At 35.1% G+C, this 21,402-nt stretch overlaps 1 protein-coding gene and 1 long non-coding RNA gene across 3 annotated transcripts; both read left to right on the top strand.

Moving 5' to 3' along the window:
* Nucleotides 1-15,075: 15,075 nt before the first annotated feature.
* On the top strand, nucleotides 15,076-19,480 carry LOC133880264 (putative disease resistance RPP13-like protein 1). Its single transcript, XM_062319181.1, has 2 exons — nucleotides 15,076-16,726; nucleotides 16,841-19,480. The coding sequence occupies exons 1-2, from the start codon at nucleotides 15,313-15,315 to the stop codon at nucleotides 19,471-19,473; spliced, it is 4,047 nt and encodes a 1,348-aa protein (XP_062175165.1). The 5' UTR covers nucleotides 15,076-15,312; the 3' UTR covers nucleotides 19,474-19,480.
* A 139-nt stretch (nucleotides 19,481-19,619) lies between these two features.
* On the top strand, nucleotides 19,620-21,390 carry LOC133880265 (uncharacterized). Of its 2 annotated transcripts, none has more exons than XR_009902226.1 (4): nucleotides 19,620-19,768; nucleotides 20,329-20,413; nucleotides 20,582-20,654; nucleotides 21,096-21,390. It is a non-coding gene; the product is annotated as an uncharacterized LOC133880265 (long non-coding RNA). The 2 variants fall into 2 exon arrangements; XR_009902225.1 differs by having other exon boundaries at nucleotides 20,307-20,413.
* Nucleotides 21,391-21,402: the final 12 nt, after the last annotated feature.

Here is a 21,402-nt window from a genome sequence, read left to right as displayed (position 1 = left end):
GCGCGCCACCCCCAGAGGAGGTCGGGGGAGGCCGCGCGGCCACCCCCAGTGGTTGGGGGAGGCCGCTCGGCCACCCCCAGTACTCGGGGGAGGCCGCGCGGCCTCCCCCAAGTGGCTGGCAGTCACCCCTCTGTTTTTTTTTTAATTTCTTTTTTTTTTATATTTAAATTATTAATATTTTATTATTTAAATGTGGGACCCACGCGTTTTTTTGAGTCAACTTTTCCTGCGCGTGGGTCATACCATTAATCTGAAAGACAGCCTTGAGTGGACTCAAAATTCGGGTTTTTAAGCAGGTGGTTTGGTTTTAGAAAAAACCCGAGTGGAATAATTATTCCACTCTGTTGCCAAACACACCATTAACTCTCTTTACGCTCCTTCGTTTTTTTTTTTTTAAGGAAAAGTTTAGACTTTCATTAAAACAGGAGGATGAGTACATAAATCACGGTCACTCTCAAGGTCAAACCACCTTAATTTTTTTTTATTACTCTTTGAGCCTTGGGGTGGAGTAATACTACATGTCATACCCATGTCCCTCTTGTGTCCCTCTTGTGTCCCTCTAAAAATGAGGTGGCTTTTAAAATCACCATTGAGCTTGTGATTGATCAAAATTGAATTTTGATCACATGGTGATTTTAAAAGCCACATCATTTTTAGAGGGACACAAGAGAGACATGGGTATGACGTTTAGAATTACTCCTTGGGGTGGCCACCCCTGTGGGCCACAGGTGGTTCCACCTCCTTACCCTTTTTTTTTTTTCAATTTTTTTAGTTTATATATATATTTTTAGTTTTATTATTTTCATTTTTTTAAAAAAAATTTAAAGCTTTTTATTTTTCGGTTTTTTATTTTTTTTAGATTATGACACGTGACACGTAACAATCCGTTAGTTTTAGACAGAGATATTATCTCCGTCTTTTTCTATAGCATAAATACCATATATCTATGATAAAAAAAAAAAAAAAAAAAATGAAGCACATAAAGCAAAAAAATAAAAAATAAAAAAAAATTAAAACCACTTGGAGTTGTATCCTATTTAACCTAGTTTTTAAAATAGTCAATCACAGTAAAAGGACTTGGTGGGGTTGCCGTCTCATGGACGATACTTTGGAAAAAAGACAGAAAAACAACTAAGAAAAATAGAAAGCCGTTTCGTGAGAAAAAGAAAAGGAAAAAAAAAAAAAATGTAAATCAAACAAGAAGGAAAAGGAAGAGATCGAGCAATTTCGAGGACATTGCTTTTGAAGGAACGATCAAGTGCAAGGGCAATATTTTTTGAAGTGAAAACAGACAAATATTTGAGACATTTGAGAACCAACGCCGTGGCTGCTTTCATTTTTTTTTTTTTTGTAAAATAAGATGAAAGTGGGGATGGGTTTTTCTTTTCTTTTGTTTTTCTGTTATCGTGATCGTGCAGAATTTGTTGTTTTTGATAAACTGTTTTAGAGGCTTAAATGGTCTCGATAAACAAAATCCAATACAATGAATATGAAGACAAAAGACAAAGCATCGGGTGAAGAGAAAGAAGGGTAGTCCACTCATCAACAACTTTATTCACGTGGAGACCTCTTTGTGTGAAATCATAATTTATAACAAATATAATATCACAGTGATGAGCAAGTTGCTCTTAAAACTATGGAAAAGTAATCGGCAATTTGCTCTTTATTTATTGCATTTGAATCAAAAAGCCAAAAAATGTGGTAAGCAGGTCGGTCGTCGGCCTTAAACTATTACCCAGAAAAAAATAAAAATAATGAATGATAAGAATGATTCATTATTTTAAGATTCTTGAAGAAGAAGCCAAAAAACAGAGCATGTTGTGTTGAGTTTTTCAATAAAAAATTTTTATCTTTAAAAAAAATAAAAATAAAATAATCATAGTTGTGGGTGCAAGTGGGTGTGAAGATAATAATGATACTAAAAAAATAAAATAAAGTAAGCCAGTCGAAAAGAATCCCAGCAGGCATTCCTCAAACTTTCCTCAAACTGTCCCTACTCCTGATTCCTGAAGCTTTCTTCAAGCAAGCATCACTCAAATAATTTTAATAAACTGTTTAGAGAACAAAAACACAATTTACAAATACGAGATATTTATAATGACTGGCATTGCTTATTAATTTTTTCTCTCTTTTTTTCTTTTGTTTTTAAAATAAAAATACTAACAAATAACTAAAAATAAAAAATACTCATAAAATATTTAAAATTATTTTCACTTTAATATTGCATTAGGTTTTTTTTTTAAAAAAAAAACAAAAAACAAAAAGCATACTCCAAAACACATTAGCTGTTTTTATCCTTATCAATAAAATAAAATAATAAACAATGTAAATCAAACAAGAAGGAAAAGGAACAGAGCAATTTCGAGGACATTGATTTAGAAGGACCGATCAAGTGCACGAATAATATTTTTGAAGTGAAAACAGACAAATATTTTTAACCCCTTTCCCCATCAAATTAATCCTTTGCCAATAACCGTTAAGTGGAAGTAGAAAGTGTTTACAATAGATGAGGTGTCCCTGCTTGGAAGGATTTTCTATCATAGAAAAAAAAAGAATAAATTATATTTTATTATTTGATAAGAAGAATAACATTTTTATTTTTCATTTTCATTTGAGCACCACCACCAAAGGGTCCCTCCCAGTAATTGAGGGGCGTGAAGGGAAGGTAATTGGAAAAAGCTGAGCAAAATTGCAGGCTCTCTTTTGGTATCATTATAAAAAGATTACTGGCCCCTAGAATTTTAAAAATTCGTAATAGTCTACATAAGGTATTCTCTGACGAAAAGTTATTCAACTGAATATATTATATCATATTCTGAAAAGCCACAATTCTAAACAAATCTTTTTAAGAATTAAATGATGAAACATGGGTAGGAGAAGATATTCTCTGGTGAGGTTTATTTGAATTATCAAATAAAGATATTCTCTGGTGAGGCTAATTAATTATTTGGATTATCTTATTGTGTCTAAACATGGGTAGGAGAAGATATTCTCTGGTGAGGTTTTTAGAACAATTTTACCATCATCAAATTAATAGTCTTTCTCTAGAGATATAGATATTGCTTTTTCATTAATTATCAAAGTCTGCCCCTTTACAAGGATGAACGCATTACTGACTGCTTCAAAAATTATAACTAAAAAACATTCTTTTGAATTCTTAATTGAATGAAAAGCTTTTATGCTTTGAGTAGAAGTTAAATGGTAAAAGTGATTAAAGCATGTGATTGGAACAAACAGAAAAAGAGATTAGGCTGTGAATAAATATTATGCTCAAGCATTTATTTATTTATTTCAGCACATTTTTATTTGAAAATAGTGTATCTGGTGATAAGATTTATTAGCAAAGATCACTTATGTCATCGTTGTTAACTTATCATCGGCGACAACATGTTAGCTTAGGTTCTTATGCTATATGTAACAACCTCTAATATTATTGGGACGACAAAAGCCGTCGTTGATATCCTTTCTCGACGGAACAACTGCAAAGACCTATTAGCGATAACTTTTAGCAACAACATGTCGACTTTTAGTCATTTTCCTATAGACAATAAGAACGACTATTCCAAGTGTTAGATTCTTATCATATACAATAACACTAAGACTATTCTATCCACATCGTTTCCTTCATGATAAAAGTTAGGGTAAATGTATAATAAATCCCCGAGTTAACGCGCAATTTGAAATCAGTCTCTTACATTTTAAAAATCAATTTTTACACCTTAAGTTTTTTGCAGATTTGAAATCGGTCCCGCCATGAGTTTGCCACCCATTTTCGCAACTTCCGTTAGTGCCACATCAACCTTTTCGCCATATCATTTTAAAAATATATATATATTTTTTATTATATTGTAAATTTAAAAATTTAAAATTTCATTTCATTTCATTTATTTTATTTTTTAAATAATGAAAAATATGGGGTTTGGGGAGGGGCTGGCCTACCGAGCCACCCCCAGAGGTGGTCGGCACCACTCCTAGCGAGCCACCCCCATTCGTAGGGGGTGGCCTTCGGGCCACCTTGAAATGCATCAAGGGGTGGCCCGAAGGCTATTGTCAGCTGGTACGCGATGTCTATACGACACGATACGTGGATTTTAAATTTATAAGTTTACCACTCGCAATAGTACGAATCGGTTGTACTATAGTAAGGGTGATCGAACCACAGAGAAATATTGGTTGTTTTGCGTAATAGGATATGAGAAGAGCGTATCTAACTTAATTTATCAACAAAAGTAAAAGTTGTAGAATTGAAGCTACAACGATAAAGTGAAAGAAATGGAAACGAAAATGAAATTAACTTAAAAGAAAACTTAGGGTGTTGATCATATCCAATCCTCAACCTATGCAATGCTTAAAGTCTATATGGATCTTCCTAACATGCTTGATATGAGCGCGTAATGGGCGTCAACCATTACGACGACCTCGACATGAAAATACTTTCGTTAAGACGTAATCATAAAGCACCTAGATTTACATTAATCAACTCCACATAAAGATTAAACTATAATTGAAAACATTTACTCTACCGAAGGTGTGGAGTGACTAACGTGCCCTAGCTTACTACTCTATAACACATCCTAATAAGTATACACAATACACGAAAAACCCTATTTAGGTCACAATGATAAGATATCTAGTTTCACACCAAATCATTCCATATAAAATTAAACTACAATTGAAAGACAATTAGACTACCAAAGGGATGAAATGTTTGGTGTTCCCTAGCATACCCTATAAGGTAACTCTAATGAGAAATCATACATCATGTCAAATAGCACCATTGAAAAAGACATCGTTCTTGTTTCCAAGAACGTTGGTTTTACTCAAGACTTCAAGGAAAACTCATAGACAAGTTAAACTCTTTTTCATGAATAAATTTGATTGGAATCTTGATACCAAAACCTTTTAGCATGGGTTTTGATATTCTCTAGCCCTCAACAATCATCAAACATCTAAAGAAAATCCTAAGAACATCAAGAACACTACATGATTTTGGATAGGATTTTGATCAAACCCTAAGGACTAAATTAGCTAGACATGAATTGAATCTAAGTTAAGCATAAATTTAAAGGAAAACAGTAAAGAAAACAAGATTTAAATAAACTAAGAACACTATATTAATCAAAGAGAATTCGGATTACAAAAGGAAATGAAAAGCATTAAAATTAACTAAGATACACCTGAGACAATCGAAGCTCCCAAAGGATGCATATAAACTACTGATGCTCTGGAAAATAAAGTCAGGAAAGCATACCATCTCTCTCTCACCCATGCCTCATATATATAGAGGAGGAGATTTACAAAATAATATCTAAAGAAGAGATAAGGTAAGAGATAGGATAAGATAGGATAGGATAAGATAAGATAGGATAGGATAGGATAGGATAGGATAGGATAGGATAAGATAAGATAGGATAAGATAAGGTAGGATAAGATATTTTGAAATATCTAAGATATTTTGGAAATATCTAATAATATCTAAGAAATATCTAGAAAATATCTAAGAAATATCTAAAAATATCTAAAAGAGTGACATGTCAACATTGTTCCAGATTGTTCCGAAAATATCCAAATTCGATCGATCGATTATAAAGTCGATCGATCGCACTTCGCTCGATCGCATTCGTGGTTGCCTTGTCTCGATCGATCGCATCTCGCACGATCGATTTTTCTTCGACTGATGATTCGATCGATCGATTATAAAGTAGATCGATCGATTTGCCTTAGCTGATTCTTCACTTGGCAGGAGCAACTTTGAACTCTGGAAATGACCAAATCGCCCTTGTTGTATTTTCAGGTCTAATTCAGGTGTGTTGAACTAGATTTCAATTAAGACCTGAAAATAAGACAAAACACAAAAACTACAACAACACTTTATATATACAACAAGAACTAGGTCTAACAAATGCAAATTAAGGGGTCTTGAATCGAATAATTCAAGACTTATCACACCCCCAAACTTACATAATGCTAGTCCCTAGCATTACAACTAGAAATAAAAATATAAACAACTAATCTACATCCTCTTTCGTGGGAAACGCGATTGCATTTAGCACATGCAACAAGCCTTTTAAACCCCTAGGCTACCCTAGTGGACGAGTGAAGTCTCGTGAAGGTTTAGCAGAAAATGCTACCTACAAACATTATCTTTACAAAATATACATGTTACCTAATAAAAAGAAGTATCATCACAACAATGGTTCATAATTCATGAACAACTTTAAACTAATAAACTCCATCTTCACACAGTTTAAATAATCAGAGTCTACTCATTTACCAATGGCCGGCTAAGACCTCATATGTTAGAAATGATGCAGTTTGATATTAACATACAGTTATGAGGCTTTCAAAGAATATAACCTACATACATGCTCCAGTGTCTCAAAATTCTATATATCTCTCACTAGATGGAATAACCAAGGCATAGGCATACTTTACTATTATTTACATTATTTATTATGGTTGTGCAATGCTCAACTCCTTTAAGCTTCTAAATGACCTATGTACCAAGTGTTAGGCCAGTGACTCCCAAACCAGATGGCTTTAGGGCACTAGATGTAAAACATCCCTAAGGGCTTAATAACTCAAGTCAAGAAGAACTACGAAGTCAAACTAACCATTTATTATTAACTTACATCTTTTGACGCGAACACTCAATGCTTAATGAGGCAAGAGGTCCGGTTACTCAATGAAGTTTTTTTTTTTTTTTTTTTTTTTTTTTTTAATTATTTTTTTTTTACTATGCCCACGTCATCCATCTAACAAGTAATCTTGGTTTTCCAAAACACTAAAGACCGTATGCAAGGTATTAACTTAAGTACATACCCCACAAACAATATGCCAATGTATGTCATGATTTTCAAATTTCTACATATGAATCTCGTAGCCAAAAGTAATTAAGCAGACTTAGAATCTCTGATTGTGTGATCATGTGTTCAAAATTTTAAAATTGTCAATGAAAAGCAAATCACAGTTATAAATCAACTAAATTCTACAAAACAACATAGATATTCACAAAGAAATTTGAAAAATTTGTACAAAATTTAGACTAAGTGTACTTCTATACCCCCAAACTTAAAATAACACATTGTCCCCAATGTGTACAAAACGAAAGCATGGTTAAGGGATAAGGAAAACCTGAGTGGGGAAGTATGGCTCAAAGCATACCCCCAAACTTAGAGGTAAGAACACTTAACCTGAAAAACAAAACTAAAAAGAAAGATTAAAAATAACAACAGAATGAAATATAAACAATGGAACAGAGTTACTTGGGGTGCCTCCCAAGAGCGCTAAGTTTAACGTCTTCAGCCAGACCCGTCAAAACTCACTGCTAATGAATGGATTTGTGTCTGGCAGTGGTTGGGCAAAATTTATTGTTTCGTGCCCACTAGAATCCTTGAAACTTAAAGGGTAAGGCACTTCAGGTTTAAAGTATGCCTCAAGGAATTTTGTGTTGGAGTGTGGTGTTTCGGTAAACACTCCTTTACCCTTGGCAAGTTTGATCTTTTCTAATTGCCCTATTTGTTCAGTCTTCCTCTCTCCCACCTTTGGATCAATGACTACCCCTCCACTCCTAGGTTTAAAAACTGGTGGACTAGAACACTTCCCTTTCTCTTTCTCACTAAAGGACTTAGCTAGTTGTCCGAGTTGGATTTCTAGCTTTGCTATAGACTGAGAATGGGAATTCAGAATTTGAGTCTGAGACTCAAATTTACTGAGACTAGTCAACACCTTTTCCTCAAATGCAAAATTTCTAGGAGGTGGAAGGGCTGATTGCTATTGTGGGTTGGGAGGACGACTATTAGGTGGCTGGTAAAATTGATTGTCGGACTGCTGATAAGCTTGGTTTTGCAGTCCATTATACTGTGGAATGTTAGGCCGCCACACACTACTATTGTTTCTCAAGACCGGGTTATAAGAATTACTAAAATGATCACTAACCGGTCTAGAGTAAACTGCGTTCATCTGCTCAAAAGGAGGCTCAGAAGACTGTCCAACAATAGGACAATTTCCGGCCTGATGTGATGGATCGAAACAAAATGAACATGCATCATGTGGTGTGTGTATATGAGATACAGTTGCAGGAACAAAACCAGATGCAAGTAATTGATCTAATTTTCTAGATAAGGCATCCACTTTGGTATTCAAGTCCAAAGGTTGGGAGACCTCATAAAGAGTTTGGCTCTTAGTAGTTGTCCTACGACCGGATGATGAATGGTGTAAAGAATTTTCAGATAAATTTTCAAAAAGTGTCCATGCAGCATCCTCACTCTTTAACATAAACGTACCCCCACATGAGGCATCTACCATCTGTCTATGTGGCTCAGTCAAGCCATCATAGAAGCACTGTACAAGTTGCCACTTGGGAACAGCATGATGTGGACACTTTCGTAAAAGGTCCTTCATCCTCTCCCAAGTTTCATGAAATGGTTCTCCCTCTATTTGCGAAAAACCAATTATGGCCTTTCGTATTTGATTGGTCTTCCCTATGGTAAAGTACTTCTTAAGGAACTCGTGTTGCATCTGAGCCCAAGAAGTAATGGAATTAGTCTCTAAGGAAGTCAACCAATACTTAGCTTTTTCTTTTAAGGAGAACGGAAATAAACGCATCCTTAAAGCATCCTCTGTAAAATTCTGCAACTTTATGGTGGAGCAGATTTCTATGAATTCATCTAAATGCTTATAAGGATCCTCAGTATTAAGTCCGTAAAATAAAGGAAGCATTTGAATGAATCCGGACTTAATTTCAAAATGAGCTGCCGTAATGTCTGGCAACTGAAGGCTTGAAGTAGGTGTGTATGTTGAGGGAACATAGTGATCCCTTAACAACACAGGCCTTGGTTGTTCAGCCATTGGTGAATTAGATTGGGCTCTTAGATGTGAGTTCCGTTTGGATCTACTTCGTCTAGAAATCCGCTCTAAGTTTGGGTCGTATGGAAAAATAGGCAATGACAATGAACGACGACCAAATATGCACCAACGAAATGTAATCTATATATACAAGGTACATAAAAGAAATAAAAAGAAAAGAGAAGAAAAACTAACCGATTCTGCAGTGAGGCAGTGCAGTGGCAGCTGAAGTGCTACTGCAAGAAAATGTCGATCGATCGAATATTTAGTCGATCGATCGAAATTTCGATTGATCACTTTTAATGTCGGTCGATCGATTCTCTGCAGAAGAGAAAAATGCAAGAAAAATACAGAAAATAAAATCTAAAACAAAATTAAAGTCTAAATATGCACAGGACAGTAATAAATTAAGTGTAGGTTCGGTCCAGAGACAGCAGAAAAGCAGTGCTGCTCAAAACAGAAGTCGATCGATCCAATGTTATGTCGATCGATCGAAAAGTCGATCGATTGAAATTATAGGTCCAAAAAGTCGATCGAGCGATTTTTATGCAGAAACAGAATTCTGCAGAAAACAGACAGAACCGAATTAAAACACCAAAAACACTAAAAACAGTTTTTATACAGAACCAAAAACAGCTTATGGACAGAATTTACAATATGTACTAAATCAAACTAAATACAATCCTAAATATCCCATAAACAACCGTTAATCCCCGGCAACGGCGCCAAAAATTGGTACGCGATGTCTATACGACACGATACGTGGATTTTAAATTTATAAGTTTACCACTCGCAATAGTACGAATCGGTTGTACTATAGTAAGGGTGATCGAACCACAGAGAAATATTGGTTGTTTTGCGTAATAGGATATGAGAAGAGCGTATCTAACTTAATTTATCAACAAAAGTAAAAGTTGTAGAATTGAAGCTACAACGATAAAGTGAAAGAAATGGAAACGAAAATGAAATTAACTTAAAAGAAAACTTAGGGTGTTGATCATATCCAATCCTCAACCTATGCAATGCTTAAAGTCTATATGGATCTTCCTAACATGCTTGATATGAGCGCGTAATGGGCGTCAACCATTACGACGACCTCGACATGAAAATACTTTCGTTAAGACGTAATCATAAAGCACCTAGATTTACATTAATCAACTCCACATAAAGATTAAACTATAATTGAAAACATTTACTCTACCGAAGGTGTGGAGTGACTAACGTGCCCTAGCTTACTACTCTATAACACATCCTAATAAGTATACACAATACACGAAAAACCCTATTTAGGTCACAATGATAAGATATCTAGTTTCACACCAAATCATTCCATATAAAATTAAACTACAATTGAAAGACAATTAGACTACCAAAGGGATGAAATGTTTGGTGTTCCCTAGCATACCCTATAAGGTAACTCTAATGAGAAATCATACATCATGTCAAATAGCACCATTGAAAAAGACATCGTTCTTGTTTCCAAGAACGTTGGTTTTACTCAAGACTTCAAGGAAAACTCATAGACAAGTTAAACTCTTTTTCATGAATAAATTTGATTGGAATCTTGATACCAAAACCTTTTAGCATGGGTTTTGATATTCTCTAGCCCTCAACAATCATCAAACATCTAAAGAAAATCCTAAGAACATCAAGAACACTACATGATTTTGGATAGGATTTTGATCAAACCCTAAGGACTAAATTAGCTAGACATGAATTGAATCTAAGTTAAGCATAAATTTAAAGGAAAACAGTAAAGAAAACAAGATTTAAATAAACTAAGAACACTATATTAATCAAAGAGAATTCGGATTACAAAAGGAAATGAAAAGCATTAAAATTAACTAAGATACACCTGAGACAATCGAAGCTCCCAAAGGATGCATATAAACTACTGATGCTCTGGAAAATAAAGTCAGGAAAGCATACCATCTCTCTCTCACCCATGCCTCATATATATAGAGGATGAGATTTACAAAATAATATCTAAAGAAGAGATAAGGTAAGAGATATGATAAGATAGGATAGGATAAGATAAGATAGGATAGGATAGGATAGGATAGGATAGGATAAGATAAGATAGGATAAGATAAGATAGGATAAGATATTTTGAAATATCTAAGATATTTTGGAAATATCTAATAATATCTAAGAAATATCTAGAAAATATCTAAGAAATATCTAAAAATATCTAAAAGAGTGACATGTCAACATTGTTCCAGATTGTTCCGAAAATATCCAAATTCGATCGATCGATTATAAAGTCGATCGATCGCACTTCGCTCGATCGCATTCGTGGTTGCCTTGTCTCGATCGATCGCATCTCGCACGATCGATTTTTCTTCGACTGATGATTCGATCGATCGATTATAAAGTAGATCGATCGATTTGCCTTAGCCGATTCTTCACTTGGCAGGAGCAACTTTGAACTCTGGAAATGACCAAATCGCCCTTGTTGTATTTTCAGGTCTAATTCAGGTGTGTTGAACTAGATTTCAATTAAGACCTGAAAATAAGACAAAACACAAAAACTACAACAACACTTTATATATACAACAAGAACTAGGTCTAACAAATGCAAATTAAGGGGTCTTGAATCGAATAATTCAAGACTTATCATCAGCCCTTGGGGGTGGCCTTCGGGCCACCTTAAAATGAATTTGTAAAAAGTGAATGATTGATTTTAAATCGCGCATTGACTCATGAATTTATTATACGTTTACCCTAAAAATTATTATTATTATTATTATTTCTAATGAAATGGTCATCCCATGTATCAAATCTTACATATATTTTGATATATAACTTAAATTTAAGGGTTAAATATACATTTGGTTTCTGAGTTTTAACAACTTTATTTTTTAGTCTCTGAGTTTCAATTCGCATTACAGATGGTACTTTAATTTTGGAAAACGACCGAATTGATACCTCAGTCAAGTTTTTCGTCCAAAAACTAACCGCTCGTCATATGTCAACCTCAGTGGTTGACACGTAGCACTATATAAAAAAAAATTAAAAATCTTTAAAAATTATTAAAATATATTAAAATAAAAAAATTGAAAGAAAAAAAAAACAAGGGGATGGGTGAGCCATGAACCAGCCCATGGGGGGTGGTTTGGCCACCCCATGACAAAAAAATAAAAAATAAAAATTTAAGATCGGTTTTGGGGGTGGCCGAACCACCCCCAAGGGTGGTTCGGCCACCTCCAAGGGCCAAACCCTCCAAAACCCCTTGTTTTTTTTTTTTTTTTTTTTTTTTTTTTTTTTTTTTTTTTTACAATTTTTTAATTAATTTTTATGGATTTTCAATTTTTTATATAGTAGCACGTGTCAACCTCTGAAGTTGACATATGACGGATCGTTAGTTTTTAGATGAAAAACTTAATCGAGGTACTAATTTGGTCTTTCTTCAAAATTGAGGTATCGTTTATGACGTAAATTGAAACTCAAATACTAAAAAATAAAGTTGTCAAAACTCATAAATCAAAAAAGTATTTAACCCTAAATTTAAAGAATTGGCCAGATTTTTCTATCATAGTGTCCTTAACTTTTGAATACGAGTATCATATGTTACATAGGAGGTTGTCTATTATCTTTTCTTTTTTGTTCTTCTTATTATTATTATTAGTTAAATTTATTATAAAACCAAACACTATCAATACAAACACTCGGGTGGAAATTGGAACAAAATTCCAATACAAGGAAAGAAACACCTACAACCCGATTAGACACTTGTAACAATGAATGACTGTGATCTATGCTTTGTGATTCATGACAAACATTTAAACGTTGAGGGGTTTGTAAATGCTTTTGTTAGGAAGATTGATATTTTGGGAGTCTTTTTAAGGACTTCATAATATAATATGTTAAAATATCATATAATCTAAAAGCTTAAGCATATGGGTTTGGGCCCGACCATACTATATAAACCACTCACAATTTTTTTTTACAATTTTTTTTAACGTGAAATTCAATCATTTTACACACATGTACACTCTGCAGCTTTGTAATGGATGGGGAAAAACTTGGTTGTGGTTCATCTGAAATCTGATATTTCTTATACTGTGTTTATTTTAGTTGGTTTTTCAATTGTATCAGAAATTAGAATGCATAAATAAAGTTAAAAAGTTACATTTTGGTGGTTGGCAAATCGTTGACTCGTTATCAAAGGTGATAGGAAACTAAATGAAAAAGGAATTAAGGTGCATGGAATATGGATGGTAATTGCAAACAGCTGGAGAAGATAAGATTGCAGGCTTTCTTTTGCTTTTCACACCAAAAACTGAGTCTTCTTGATTAGAAGGGACACACTCACACACCCTACTTTTTCACAAAATAATATTTGAGAAAAAAATATAAAAAAGCCATAAATTTAAAATAACCCAATGAATTGAAAAGTGTGTTAAAGTGATATATAAATAAACTATCTAGATGTATAAAAAATGTTACTTTTTTTTTTAATTATATTTCTATATTATTTATATTCTCTTAAAAACTTAAAATAAAAATTTAATAAAAGTAAAGAAAAAAACTAAACTATTTTTTAAACAAAATAAAAATACTCAAAGGGATTAATGCAAAATCAGTTTATGTAGTTGGCCTAAATCACAAATTTGTTCCGGTCGTATCAAAGTGAATTCAAGGTCTCTAAGGTATGCAAAAAATACAATTTAATTCCATTAGGTGTAATGTCAATGCTAATAAAATGACATCATGTGTCACTCTTAATAAAATATATACATTTATAAAACTAAAACTTAAAAACTTGAAAACAAAAAAGTTGAAAAAGAAAAAAGAAAAAAAGAAAATGGGTGGGAATCGCCGTGGGATAGCCTGCGAGCCACCATCAAAGGTGGTGCTGACCACCTCTCATGGGCCGGAGGTGGCAGGTGTTAGATGACATGTAGCCAAGGCTTTGGTCCAAGGGCTATTAGCCTATTAATACCATAATTAAAATTTTTAAGAATGGTTTTGAGAAAAGAAAAAATTACAAATACCCATTTAAACATTATGTTATACTCTTGACAGTGTATTTTAATTTAATTTTATTTCAGTTATTTTTTTTTTTAAAAAAAAAGTCGTTTAAAATACGTTTGTTAGCCATATAATATGTGAAAAATAAATAAACATGAAAACTTGAATTACTCTAAATTATTTTCTTTCTTCATTTTGTGATGGCGATGGACTTGTTCTAGACGTGTCAAATACCATCGTATATCTGATATTCGTACAGTCGTACAATTAATTACTTGTACAAAGAATGCTTACCGAAATCTGTGTTTAAGTTTCCCTCATTAAAAGTTTGGGTGAGCTCAAGTTCGAGCTTTTTTTATTGAGAAAAGTTAAAAAAGTTGTTTGGTATAAGAAAAAAAAAATTGTTGACTTTTCGGATGTGTTCATGGAAATAATTTTAAATTCCTTTTTTTTTTAGAATTAAAAACTCATCTAAAAATATATTCTTGTTAAGTGGTTAGCTACTTGTTTGATTGCAAATACTGTTTAAATATTACAAAAAATTGGGCAAATTGATATACAAAGTATGGGTAAAGACATTTGTTAAATTAATTTCTTTACATTCGCTTTCGTTTTTTATTCTCAAAACAAAATATTAACAAATAATCTAAACACAAAATAGTCAAAATTATTTTCTCTTACATCACATTATAACACCTTTCAAAAAAATAAAATAAAATTAAAACACCTTTTAGAACATATTAACAAACAGAGCCATTAACTTAAGGCATGAAAGATCCACTCCGTATTGATATAACTCCCAGTGGTGTTGTTCGTGTAAATGCTTTGTAATGGATGAGCTGAAGCAACAAGGGAAAACTTAATTTCTAGTTCATTGGAGATCTGATATTTCCCGTGATGCCGTTTATTTTAGTTAATGTTTTAATTGTTTTGGAGTGAATAAATAAAGTTAAAAATTACAATTTTCTGTTACAGTTGTAATTAAGTCCTTTCCTATATATGCAAATGCTTAATTGTTTAGTTACGGTTATTTGGGATTGAATTTAAAGTAATTGAGAATTTATTAGTGTGGTATGTTCAAATGTGCATACCCAATAGCCTAAAAAGTAGTACAGATGGGTATTGATGAGGAAAAAAAAAACACAGCCCGACAACTCCAAGCGGTGCTGATGAACTTTATTGGATTGTGTAATTATTTTTTTTTTTTTTTAGAAACTAGAAAGTGAGAGAGCTTTGGATTCCGTTGGTTCCTTGAATGTGGCCAATTATGGTGGACTCCACTCAAAATAGAAAGCTGAATTATTGAAGAAAAGCAAGCACATGCGCAGCCCCCACAAACGTCCCATCTTCTTCTTACCAGTTTGAACTTCTTGCAATTTGCAACTTTTGAGACTCATCAAGCTTTCACACAAGAAACCAATTACTTCTGCGTTTCAGACCTTCGCTATCTTTGCTTCCTTCCTTGATTCATTCCTTTCAACAAAGAAAGCCATGGCAGAGCTCTTACTTGGTTCCGTCCTCCAAGTGCTGGTCGAGAAATTGCTGTCTCCGGAGTTGCTGAACTTTGCACGTCGATACGAGGGACTTGGAAAAAAGCTGGGCAGGTGGAGGCAAACGTTGTCAAGAATTCAGGCACTGCTTGATGATGCGGAGGAGAAGCAACATACTAACAGGGCGGTGAAGCGTTGGCTAGATGATCTCAGAGACTTGGCTTACGATGTAGAAGACATACTTGATGAGTTCGACACAGAAGCTTTGCTATGCAAATTAAGGGGAGAAAACCAGGGCAGCACAAGTAAGGTACGGAACCTCATCCCTGCTTGTTGCGCTGGTTTGACTCCACATGCTCTTAAGATCAACATTGGGCTGGAGTCAAAGATCACAGACATTACTGATCGATTCAACGATCTCGTGATGCAAGAAACTGATTTGAGATTGAAAGAAACTGCTGTTGGGAAGTCACATAGGAAAACAGGGACAGTGCTAGAGCCAACTTCTCTAATGACTGAACCTCATATTTATGGCAGGGATGAAGATAAAGAGGTTGTACTTGAATTGTTGCTGAGTGAAAAATGTAGGGATGCCCAACTCTCTGTAATTCCTATACGTGGTATGGGGGGTATAGGAAAGACAACTCTTGCTAAGTTTGTATTTCATGATAAAAAAGTGCAAAGCTTTTTTGATCTAAAAGCATGGGCATGTGTTTCTGAAGATTTCGATGCTATTAGAGTCACAAAAACAATTTTGGCGTCGGTCACCTCTGAAAATTGTGGTGACAATGATCTGAATTTGTTGCAAGTCAAACTAAACGAGAAACTGAAAGGGAAGAAATTTCTAATAGTTTTGGATGATCTTTGGAATGAGAACTATGATAGCTGGACTATCCTACGTGCTCCTTTCTTAGAAGGGGCTCCGGGAAGTGCGATTGTCATCACAACACGCAATGAGGGAGTTTCATCAACAACAAGATCCCTTCAAGAGTACCATTTGAAAGTGTTGTCAACTGAGGCATCTTTGTCTGTATTTGCCCAACATGCACTAGGGGCAAGCAACTTCAGTGCACATCCAAATCTTAAAGATATTGGTGAAAAAATCGTTGAAAAATGTAGAGGCTTGCCTTTGGCAGCAAAGACCCTCGGAGGCCTCTTGCGCACTAAGTTGGACCGTTACGAGTGGGAAGGTGTTTTAAAGAGCAAGATATGGGATATACCAAAGGAGAGGAGTGGAATTGTTCCAGCTCTTATGTTGAGCTACCACCATCTACCTTCGCAATTAAAGAGATGCTTTGCGTATTGTTCAATACTCCTCAAAGACTATGAATTTAAGGAGAGGCAGCTGGTTTTGTTATGGGTGGCAGAAGGTCTAATTCAGCCACAAGGAGATCATACACAAATGGAAGATTTGGGTAGTCAACATTTTCGTGATCTATTGTCGAGATCATTTTTTCAACAGTCAAGCATGAAGAAATCAAAATTTATAATGCATGATCTTATCAATGATTTAGCCCAATTGGTTGCAGGAAATATATGCTTCAGAATGGAGGATAGAATCGAGGGCATCAACAAAAGAGAATTTCCCATCAAAGTTCGGCATTTGTCTTATTTGGGTGATCGTTATGATGGCCCTAAAAAGTTCGAGGTTTTTTCCAAACTCAAATGTTTACGTACCTTCATGCCTCTTATGCTACCTAATAGGGGGTCGTGTTATTTGACTCATGATGTTTCTCTTAAATTGTTGTCGAAATTACCATGTTTAAGAGTGCTCTCTTTGAGTGGGTACTGCATAGTTGAGCTACCTGATTCAATTGGTGATTTGAAGCACCTACGGTATCTTGACCTCTCTTACACTCGAATTAGATGTTTGCCTGAATCAACAACTACTCTATGCAACTTACAAACATTGATATTAAAAAGTTGTTCTTATCTAGAGGAATTGCCTTCAAATTTGGGGAACCTGGTCAACTTGCGCCACCTCAACATTCTTAATGCAGATAAACTGGAAAGAATGCCTCCTCAAATAGGTAAATTAACTAGTCTGCAGACATTGTCTAATCTAATTGTGGGAAAAGGCAATTGCTTCCCGTTAAAAGAGTTAGGTTCTTTGTTGCATCTTCAAGGGACGCTCATCATCTCAAGATTGGAGAATGCTATTGAACCCAGGGATGCACGCGATGCAAAGTTAATTGAAAAGCCCAATCTTACCGCTTTGTGCCTGGAACGGAGTTTCAATGTGGAGGATTCACAAGATAGAAAAAGCGAATTAGATGTACTGAACATGCTACATCCAAACAAGTCTTTGAAAGAGCTCACTATCAGGCGCTATGGTGGTACTGAATTTCCAACTTGGTTAAAAGGTTATTCATTTCCTCATATGGTGCTCCTACGGATTGAAAACTGTAGACAGTGCACATCATTGCCACCAGCGGGCCAACTACCGTCACTTAAATGCCTTTTCATCAAAGGCATGGCTAGCGTAAAGAATGTTGGTGATGAGTTTTATGGGGGTAGTTGTTCACAACCTTTTGAATTCTTAGAAACTTTGTATTTTGAGGATATGAAAGAATGGGAGAGCTGGAGCCCTAATGGAGAATTTCCACAACTGCGTGAGCTTTCTATTAGAAATTGTCCCAAGCTGTCGGGCAATTTTCCAAACTACCTTCCCTCACTACAAAATGTTGTTATAGAAAGATGTGAGCAGTTGGTGGTTTCAATTTCAAGCTTTCCGGAGCTTTGCAAACTAGAATTTGAGAATTCCAAAGGGGTGGTGCGCAAAAGTAAGGTGGACTTCACCGCACTAAACTCTAACTCTCTTGCAAGAATTTCGAACTTTGCATGTCCAAGAGAAGGGTTTATGAATGTAAAAGAGCTAAGCATTGAAAATTGTGAGGAGCTAACGCCTTTATGGACAAATGATGCGGGATTACTAAAACCCCTGCCCTGTCCTAGTCATATAACGGTTTGGGAATGTCAAAAACTGGTTTCTTTGGTGGCAGAAGAAGTAAACGAGCAACCACAACAGGGTATGTCATCCACACGCAATGACATGAAATTTTTACCCAAGGCGTTGATGTACAACAACACGTGTCTTCATCGCATTGACATTTTTAAATGTGATTCGCTGACACACATTGCAACCGGCCAACTACCTCCAACTCTAAAAGTGCTTTATATAGATTCTTGCAATAATATGCGGATTTTGCTGGACGAGAATGATACCAACAGTTGCAGTTGCAGCACATCTCTTCTTGAGTTCTTGAGTATTAATCACTGTCCATCCCTCAAATCCATAACATCCAGCGGAGAATTACCTGCGACACTTGAAAAGCTCTGTATTTGGGATTGTGGAATGCTGGAGTCAGTGGCAAAAAGCTTCCATCAGAATTCTTCTCTCGAAATAATTTATACTCTGCATTGTGAAAACCTTAAATCCTTACCGGACGAAGGATTGCTCCCATGCAACCTTAGAGTGCTGGAGATTTGCAATTGTGAGAAAATGGGGGCCCTACCCAACTGCATACACAGCATCACCTCTCTACGAGAATTGAAGATAGAAAAATGTCCAGGTGTGGAATCCTTTCCGGGAGAGGGCTTTCCCACCAACTTAACATCACTTGAAATCAGAGATTGCGACATCACTGAGGCCTTGCTTGAGTGGGGGTTGCAAAAGCTTACCTCTCTTCAACATCTTCAATTTGGAGGTGGATGTCCGAATCTGGTGTCATTTCCAGAAATGGCGTTGTCTACCTCTCTAACCAGCCTCCACATCAGCAACTTGCCGAATTTGAAACACTTATCTTCCAAAGGCTTTCGATGCCTCTCATCTCTTAAAACACTACGAATTGGTTGGTGCGAAAAGTTGATGACCTTTCCAGATGATGGTCTGCCTCCCTCACTCTTGGATCTTCGCATCGTTTGCTGTGAAATGTTCACATCCTTTCCGAAGGATGGTCTGCCTCCCTTACTCCAGCAACTTCGTATTGCAAACTGTTATCGGCTGACAGAACATTGCAAGAAAGATCAAGGACGAGAGTGGTCCAAGATAGCCCACATCCCTTTCGTTGAAATTGATGGTAGGTTCATCTATGACCCAGAACTAGAAGAGCCGAATCAGCCCATGGATCAAGACCACCTAGAAGATTTGATTTTTCGATGAATAAATCCAAAGGTTAGTTTATTGCCACATCAGCTCTTTTTGTTGCAGCTCTTCTTTAATTTCCAATGCATTCAGGGTCTCCATCTCCAGAATGGGAGGCTCCTTTGATTGTCTTTAGAGTGTTTGCGTTGGAAAGACCCTCTTACTGCTGTTCTTGTAGGGGTTAACGGCATCGTAAGTGTTTGTTAAAATGCTCAAGTGACCAAGCAGAGAGAGAAGGCTTTCGACCATTGAGTTTTTCATTACTAATTGCCATGTTGCTGATCGTTACAGATTTTTGAATCATTACAAAAAGGTATGTAACTGGATATATTCTTCTTTGTATTGCTTCCTCCTCATTCAAAGAACATATAAATGACACAAAAATAGTAGACATTTTTCTAGTGAACTGAGATGGGTGAAATGTTTTTTGTGAGTGGTTTTACGCCAATAGATAGAGAAAATCATATTATCAAGCTTTTCCCAATATGTTTGAGATTTGGACTAGAAAATGGAAAAATATCTCATTCTGATCTTTCATCTGTGTGCAAAATAATCAAATGCATTCCATTGCATTGCATTGGTGTTATCAACTAAAATTTGAATAAATAACATCTTAATTACGTGGTTCACTGCCTCTGTAATCTTATTGGAGGGAAAAGAATATTGACTGGATATTTGTTTTATCATTACATCATATTCTGAAAATTTTATTTACAGACAAGCTTGTGTGTGTGAGATTGAACAAAAAATGAGTTCTATTTGAGTGACTCTTTGTGTATATTCCATTTATATTTGTTTGTGTGAAAAGTTATGATCGTCATTGATTTTTTAGATCATGCTGACATTTTTAGGTGTTAAATTGCATATTGTTAGAGGTGAGGTGAGGACTTAAGAAGCTAATATATCTCATCGAGGGTGACAAAATTATTCTGAAGCTGCTGAGAGCATCAAAATAGCGGTAAGCATTTTTATTTATAAAAGTGCATCAAAGAGCCAAGTTTCTTTTTACCATATATATAAATGTTGTGTAGGAGATTGAACCTAGCTTGGCCGAGATATATCATCTTAATCATGATCACTTTGTGATGATTTGATTTGTTCCTCCATTCCAAAAATTAATTTTCAGGTTTCAAATCAAGCAATTTCGAATGAAGAATGGGTGGGCAAGTGTACTCACAACGATTTTCCCAATATCATAGGTGGGCACAGTTTTGACGAATGTCTTATTTGCTATTTATATAGATGCAGTGTTATACGAAAAGATGTATAGGGAGTATAATTTTTTACCTTGTTTCTTATTTTGACCTGCATTTGGTGTATGGTTTTGTGCTTTTTAGCCTTCTGGATTAAATAGTATATCTGTAAACTTCAATTTTTTTTTTAATTGTATTTATTGTTAGTTCTTTGATTTTTACGGCATGCTACTTGGGAATGGGTAGAATTGTTATTAGTGATGGTTTAACTGTTCAGAATGATGTAGACATTCCTTTGATTTATAGAACAAAAGAACAATAGGTTGTTATGACGCTACACACTGTCTTGCTATCAGCTAGAACATATAGAGTAAGAATCTATGTTCAAAATCGACGATAACTTCTTTATCCTACTGATCAGTGTCTTTAACTCTATTTTTTTACTAGGAGGAGGGCACTGGCGCATGAGAGGAGATGCTTAGAAGGCAGAGCAAAGATGTGAGAGTCCAATTGCTAATTCCCTCGTACCAGACAAGGATTCATAGGTCTTGATTCTTGAAGCTTATTTTTAATGAAAGCCAAAGCAATAAGCAATTCTTTGGTTATAGTGAATGAGAGTGGCAGTTTACGTGTTGTAGAAAAAGTTTTTGAATGTTAATTAAAGTTCTGTATATTAGTCAAGACTTGGACTTTTTTCACATTCTTTAATGAAATGGTCGGAAAAGACATGTTGATAACCCAATCGATCATGTTC

The sequence above is a fragment of the Alnus glutinosa genome, chromosome 10 (assembly GCF_958979055.1).
Source record: "Alnus glutinosa chromosome 10, dhAlnGlut1.1, whole genome shotgun sequence".
Taxonomy (NCBI): domain Eukaryota; kingdom Viridiplantae; phylum Streptophyta; class Magnoliopsida; order Fagales; family Betulaceae; genus Alnus; species Alnus glutinosa.
Note: the sequence above shows the minus strand (reverse complement) of the source record. Positions and strands in the feature narration are given on the sequence as shown.